Source organism: Papio anubis, chromosome 4 (assembly GCF_008728515.1).
Source record: "Papio anubis isolate 15944 chromosome 4, Panubis1.0, whole genome shotgun sequence".
NCBI classification, from domain to species: Eukaryota; Metazoa; Chordata; class Mammalia; order Primates; family Cercopithecidae; genus Papio; species Papio anubis.
In genome coordinates this window covers 71148346-71155820 of record NC_044979.1, presented here as the reverse complement: position 1 = coordinate 71155820, position 7475 = coordinate 71148346, and the positions used below count along the sequence as shown (strand labels likewise).

Genomic DNA, 7475 nt, shown 5'->3' with positions numbered 1-7475 from the left:
ATCCATGATTTTGTCAATAGAAATCTCAAGATATTTTCATATTACAGATGTTACAGATTTCTTGAAGTATCTAGTTACGAACCCGAGATAAGGCTAGTCTAATGTTTAGTGAATAGTTTTAGACTTAACAGATTTCATTTTTAATCACAAACTAATTATTGAGGTGCATAAACAAGTGTGACTGCAGAGGCCTAATATCGTAAGGAGGCTTGGTGGTCAAACAATGGCAGTAAACTCAGCTTGATCAGATCATTTGTCCATGTTTTTTTTCTCCACTGTCTCCTAGAGCAGAATGGCCTTGAATGGCAAGCCATGCTTAGCTGAAAAAGGTTTTTACCCACAACCTGCCCCTTCAACTAACTGCTTTAGAGTATGTTTGCTATTTCTAGAATTCCTCTTATTGGAACCCAGCTTCTAATGTGGAAAATTTAAGTATAGTTGGCCCCTTGTATTTGTGGGTTCTGCATACTGATTCAACCAACTGCAGATTTAAAATATTAAAAATAAAACCCCACAACAATAAAAAAATAAGTAGCAACTATTTACATAATGTTCACATTGTATTAGGTATCAAATAATCTGGAGATGATGTGAAGTACACAGGAGGATATGTGTAGATTATTTGCAAATAGCACATTGTTTTATAAGAGACTTAAGCATTCACGGACTGTAGTATCCAAGGGGGATCCTGGAACGAATCCCCCACACATGCTGAGGGATGACTGAAATTGGAAATGTTCAAGACTGTACAACTTTCTCCCATGCCTGTTTGTGTTGGTATAAATCATGGAACATCAAATAAGAAGACAAAATCCTCCGGATGTAAGCATCAAATACTAGTCCTCTTGCTGTTTTTAGTGAGTTGCCATGTTATTGGGGAGGACTCCAGATGAGAAATAACATTGCGATTTGTATTATCTCTGTGACAGCCTCCCAGTCTGAATTTGGCTTGGACAACAGGGATACTGTTTAATTCTGCTGCAATGTGATTAAGATCTTTTGAGTTAATGATTTCTTCATCTTTTTAGTGGGCCATGGATTTGTGAGAACACTTCTTTGGAATCAAGTAACACTAACTGTAATGCAGTAAATATTGATCAATCATGAAATACCAATATAGCTTTTAAAAAACATTATGTAGATGTAAAGTTGATACAAAGACACATGGAAAACTTTTCAACAGTATTAACTCTAAGATTAGGACAACTTTCTCTGAATCTCTCACTCCTACATATTTGACATAAGTAATGAGATGCTATGTACCAAGAACTATAGCTCAGTTAAAAATGAAGAAGGTTCAAATACAGTGTGGTGAAAATGGTGAAGTCATTTTTATTTCAGTACTTGACAAAATACCCCATAAAATTCGAAACTTCTACCATTATACAAAAATAGGTCTCTACAAGTGATATTATCTGTTTTCATCACCAGTAGAATGTATTAGGCAAAACATGTAACTTCAGTAGCCTTATAAGGAAAGTGCAGGACACCTCGAGCTACACATTCAGCAGTATTGTAATGCGTAAAAGTTTAATCTTTTCACCCATTTGATAAATACACAAGGTTCATAATTTAATGTTTTAAATTAGCATTCCACAAATATACAGGTAATTCAATGATTATTGTGCATGAATACATACACAATGCTTATATATACAAATTCCAGTTTGTTTTCATGTGCTGGCAAGGGATTTGTATACAATCATAAGCTGTGTTCATATTGGTCCCATCGAATATTCACAATACAAAAGCACAAAAGAACCAATGATTTACAAAATGAAATCTGTTTAAAATCACTTCAACTAATGATGTTTCAAAGGATTATCTTCTCATGCCAGCATGAAATTGAGTAGTTGAACCTATGAGAGAAAAACAGGAAATTCAACTGATTTCAAATTACATTGCTACCTGTATCAGACCCACTAGAGTTCACACAAAGGAAATTATTATTCTCCATTTTTTTAAAAGCCCTTTTTTCCTTAAAATGTCTTCATACTTAAACTGATAAACTGGTCCTCCCTTTCCCCCCGCCCCCACCCTCCGCCGACATGGAGTCTTACTCTGTTGCCTAGGCTGGAATGCAGTGGTGTGATCTTGGTGCACTGCAACCCCCGCCTCCTGGGTTCAAGCGATTCTCCTGCCTCAGCCTCCCGAGTAGCTGGGACTATACATACGTGCCACCATGCCCAGCTATTTTTGTATTTTTAGTAGAGATGGGGTTTCACCATGTTGGCCAGGCTAGTCTCGAACTGGCTGGTCTTGAACTCCTGACCTCGTGATCCGCCCGCCTCGGCCTCCCAAAGTGCTGGGATTACAGGCATGAGCCACCGTGCCCAGCCCATATACTTAAGCTGATTTTTAAGAGATTTTGAATATATATTTAAAAATCATGACTGACTCTATAGCAAAGTAGGTGAGACTAATGTATAGAGTTTTTTCTAAAGTGCTCTCAAAGTTGAATGTTCTATACCTCATACATTTTTGAAAAATCTTTTGGTCTTCAAAATCTGGGTTTTGTGAAATTTGGATGCTCAAAACAAAACAAGCCAAGGCAAACCAACAAGCACACTCAGCTATGATAATAAAAGTTTCCTATTACTACAAGATGCTTGGGTTTAAACAAATGCTTTCTTGAAGGAAGAGAGAAACTACTAAATGATTCAAAGTCTTTGAATCAGGAGTGAACTGAAGTGAGAAAGGGAAAAGAGGTTTTCCTTCCATGAACAGGGAATCCACCTTTATTTTAAAGTATGAATTGCTTTTTGTTTTTGAACAAAGAAAAATAAAAGAATCCTTACGAAGTATTTTAAAATGGGATAATTTTTTTGGATGATACATAAAGGCACAATATAGTAGCAGGGAAAATGGTTACATTAAGTGCTTAAAGCAAGTGCTTCCTCCTTAACTCCACCCGATTTGTATGCCTTACCACCTTTTTTTTTTCTTTGAGACAGGGTCTCACTTTGCTGCCCACGCTGGAGTGCTGTGGCACGGCCTTACCACTTTCTGCCACGCACAACTTAGGAATACGTTCTCCAGTAAGGCTCTGTAGACTCAGAGTACCTTGCACATTGGTGCTCATTGTGCATTTGTGTCATCAGTCCGCTGAATGAAGATAGTAGGAAATCATTTTTGGGAGGAGTGAGATCTGGGGTGACAAATCATATTTTCACTTAAATTATTTAAAGTCAGTTTCTCTGCTGGTTACAAGAGTTTAAGCTTTGGCTAACTTAATAGCTCATGCGCTAAACTGGAAGCTTTGATTATCCTAATGATGAGTGTGAAAGAATTTCAAAAAAAGGGGAGCTGTGGGTCTAGCACTGTGGTGCTGCCAAGATGTGGTTAAACTTAGAGCACCTGACTGTACAGTTCCAAGTCGTCTTTGCAGTGCCTCCAGCCGAGTGATATAATCTGTTAGGGCTCTGTCAGGATCGTAATTCTGAAGCTGAGAACATGCTAAAGAACCAGGAATGAAATCAGCTGGAGTGCCTGGGTACCTAAAGGATTAAAAATATGTACATGAATCAAGTTATCCAGAAATATGCATACAAGTTACCAACCTGCCTCTACTCCCTTCCCCAAAAAGGTGGGTCACTTGTACACACATAATGTATATCCCCTAAGCTTCAGCTTTGGAGTTTGGGATGAGAAAGAGACGACTCTTCAATAAATTCAAAGATGCTACTAAGTCAACATAAGAATGTCCAATACAATGCTTGTGGCAGAGGTCTCAATAAATTGGGTATGTATAAATGCATCTTGTCATGAAGATTGTTAAGCTTTTCATAATGGTCAGAGACTATCAATTTTAATCAATACTTTTCCCAATATCTAATCACAGCATATACTAAATAACACTTGGTCAGCTTTGTTTGCTATACCCTTGGAAATCAGTTACAAATTTAAACACTGGTGTTTACATTTTTACATTGAGCCTTAGATTATGTGCATTATTATTATTATTATTTTTTTGGAAACCAAGTCTTGCTTTTTGCCCAGGCTAGAGTGCAGTGGTGCAATCTCGGCTCACTGCAACCTTTGCCTCTTGAGTTCAAGCGATTCTCCTGCCTCAGCCTCCCCAGTAGCTGGGATAACAAGCACCCACCACCATGCCCGGCTAATTTTTTTGTATTTTAAGTAGAGACAGGGTTTCACCATGTTGGCCAGGCTGGTCTCGAACCAGCTGGTCTTGAACTCCTGACCTCATGATCTGCCCACCTCAGCCTTCCAAAGTGCTGGGATTATAGGTGTGAGCCACCATGCCTGGTCAGATTATGTAAATTACATATAACAAAGATGTCTGTCTCAATGCAAAGAAGTCAAAGCCCTAAAAATGTCCATTTTTCTCTGTTAAATATGAATACATTTAACAATTCCAGGCAGGTTTTCTCAAATTCTTACCTATTGTGAAATGGTAAAGGGGACCTAATATAGTCCAGATCTGATCTTGAGCGATACGTTGTGTGTCTTGGTTCTCCATATAGCTCCAGCCCACCAGAAGAATGAAAAAATGAGTCAGTCTTTTCTGCACCTAAAGTAACCCAAAATATTCCTTGTAAAGAAAAATAAAATCCCAAGCCCTTAAAAAATTTCTACAAAACAGATAACTGCTCAAAAGACTATTATACTATATTATACCATCTCCTATTTATAGTCATTTCTTATTATTCTTGCTAAAGGAGAAACAGTGCAAACAAAAATTTGGCTTTCAAATGTTATTTTGTTTACTTTTGAATATGAGTATTTCTGATACCTGGAATTATGTCTCAAAGAAAATTATTTAATTGGCATACTTTCTTTTTTAAAGACCTTAGCTCTAAGTAGATGAGAGGTGAGGGGTGTCTGAGTATGTGTGGTTTGTGGGAAATGATGTGGATAAAAAATATTAGACTAATGTAAACATTCCATTCTATTGACTTAAAATCAAGATTTGCTAACTTTTAATAAAACACAACTTATTATGGTACAAATTTCAGCTGTTTCAGTGTAATGATATTTCAAAATACTTTTTGTAGGGTACCAAATCTATTTCCCCTCTCTCGGATGCTCAGCTCCTGGTAGAGTATGTGAAGGTGGTTTACTATGAATACACAGCACAGGGATGCTGTGTCCTCTGTACCTCTGTGTGCTCCCCAGATTCGGACCTCATCTTTATTGCCAGAAATGTTCAAGCCCTAGTTTGTTTCCACTTCTAGGTGTAGAGAGAAGGAATTTTAGCTGTTACCATTATTATACAACCTCTTGGTAAACTCAGAAACCTGTTTGAATATTGTTAAATTATGAAAACTTCATAATTATTCCATATGACTAACAGCAATCCTGTCTTGAACCAGTGCCTTAAATGCAGTTATGAAGAGTATGGGCTCTGGGGCCAGACTGCCAGTGTTTGGTCCTGATTCCATCACTTCCCTACTGGCCATTCTGGGGCAAATGACATGTGTTTTCCATGCCTCGGTTTTTCATCTAAAAGTGAGAATAGTAACAACTGTATTTCTATCACAGGATTGGGAGAATACATGAAAAGAGCACGGCCTGGTGCAGACTAAGTTCTCCATGAAAATCAGCTAGTATTACCCTCTTTAAAAAACAGTGAAGTTACCTAGTTTTGGCAGTTATAAGGGCTTTGTCTTTGGAAAACATTGTTTCCAGAATTCATTATTTGGTAAGTATTACACATGCAGTAATTCAGAGCAGCAGTCCCTAACCTTTTTGGCACCAGGGACGCATTTCATGGAAGACAATTTTTCCATGGACCCAGAGGGGCCGGAATGGTTTCTGGATGAAACTGTTCCACCCCAGATCATCAGGCATTAGTTAGATTCTCATAAGGAGCACACAACCTAGATTCCTCACATGTGCAGTTCACAATAAGGTCTGTGCTCCTGTGAGAATCTAATGCCACGGCTGATCTGCCAGGAGGTGGAGCTCGGGCAGTAGTCCCCGCCACTCACCTGCTGCTGTGCGGCCTGGTTCCTAACAGGCCACAGACAAGTATGGGTCCATAGCCTGGGGGTGGGGGACCTCTGATTTAGAGAGCCATAAACATAAGAAAATATGCTATTTTGACTTCACCTTGATTAAGTCCAAAGCCATCTCTGTTAATATTGATGGAACCAGAACCTGTGACTCGATGCCACCGTCGAACCAAAAATTTCATTCTAAAAAAGATTCCAAGATAAAATTTCACAGCACATCTATAATGTAAACAGTATGTATACTTCCTACAAAAATCACATCATACATTTAAATATAAACATAGAACATATGTCAAATTTCACGATTGCCCAATTAAACTATGTCAATGCCCATTGTGACAAAATCAACTGGAACAGAGGAATAGGGATTCAAGATCCCCTTATCCCCTTCCCAAGAGGCATTAGAGGTCTCTTATACTGTCAGCATCAGGTTCTGGCTTGAGGGATAAATGGGGTACAAGGAGATGGAAGGCAAAAGTAGATGGGAAAAGTAGACAAAGAAAGGGTGAGAAGTAATGAAAAGAGAATAGAGAATAAAGGGCAGATGAAATAAGAAGAGAACAAAAAGACCCTTAAATTGGCAATAAGAATGTGCTGGGAATGCTGCAAGGTGGGTGAGGCTCTTGTCCCTTTGATTAGGGACAACAAATGTTGGTTTCAAAAGGAATGGGAGTGTTAGCTTCATGAACCAGGTGCAGCAAGTTACCACCTGCCCCATTATGGCCCAAGGAGCTTTTGGAGCACCAGTTTCGATTTATTTTGAATCCGTTCCAAGGCTCCGTCTTAGGAGGGTCAAAATATGATAAACATAATCTTGGATAAGAAAAAGCAGGGCAGAGTGAAGTTTGTCAATAACAACTTCTACATTGCTTTCATGAAGCCTCTCTAGATCCCTCTAATCAAAATTACTAGCTAACTCCTGTGACCTCCCATTTATTTATTATATTCTAAGTTCTGTGCATATTAGTCTTCCCCACTAGAAAGTGAGCTGCCTTTAGGTATTTAGGCAGGAATTATATATTTTTTCATCAATGCATCTACCAGCACTTACCCTGGTTTAACTCTATACAAGGTGATGAAGGAAATGAAAGGTGAGAAAGAGTAAATGAAACCAGGAGACTACAATATGGAATATCAGAAGCAAGGAGGGTCTGAGGCCCACACTAAGATAAAACCTGTGTTCCTGTTTCCAGAGCCAGCATGAATGAGACTGGGGAGACTGAGCTGGTTGTCCCAGCTCTATCACTACTGGCTTTGTAACCTCTCCCTGCCTCAGTTTCCTCAAGTGTGGAATGAGATTCTAGACCAGGTGATCTCAGACAGCTTCCAATTAAAAAATTGTGCCATATTTTTAAAGAAAAATAAATAAGAAAAAAAGGGTAAAACTCCTTAAAGAAGCATCAGATGTGACCTGACAGAAAGAACTTTAAAAAGCAAAATTCCTTTAAGATCTGTCTGCCTCCTAAAAGGGAGGGGGATGCATGGAGAAGCCTTGGTGTT

The 7475-nt window shown here is 38.6% G+C and overlaps 1 protein-coding gene across 16 annotated transcripts in view; it reads right to left on the bottom strand.

The window, feature by feature from the left end:
• Positions 1-541: 541 nt before the first annotated feature.
• Positions 542-7475, bottom strand: part of AKAP9 (A-kinase anchoring protein 9) — a 172210-nt gene continuing 165276 nt past the window's right edge. For 8 of the 16 annotated variants that reach the window (XM_021936072.2, XM_021936078.2, XM_021936080.2 and 5 more), the window contains 3 exons: positions 6073-6158; positions 4402-4531; positions 2282-3497 (listed from right to left, as the gene is read on the bottom strand). In XM_021936072.2, the coding sequence (XP_021791764.2) occupies positions 3269-3497; positions 4402-4531; positions 6073-6158 (445 nt within the window). In that variant the 3' untranslated portion in view covers positions 2282-3268. Of the gene's footprint in view, positions 1860-2281; positions 3498-4401; positions 4532-6072; positions 6159-7475 lie in introns of those variants that run through there. The other 8 variants (XM_021936073.2, XM_021936077.2, XM_021936079.2 and 5 more) reach the window with 4 other exon arrangements.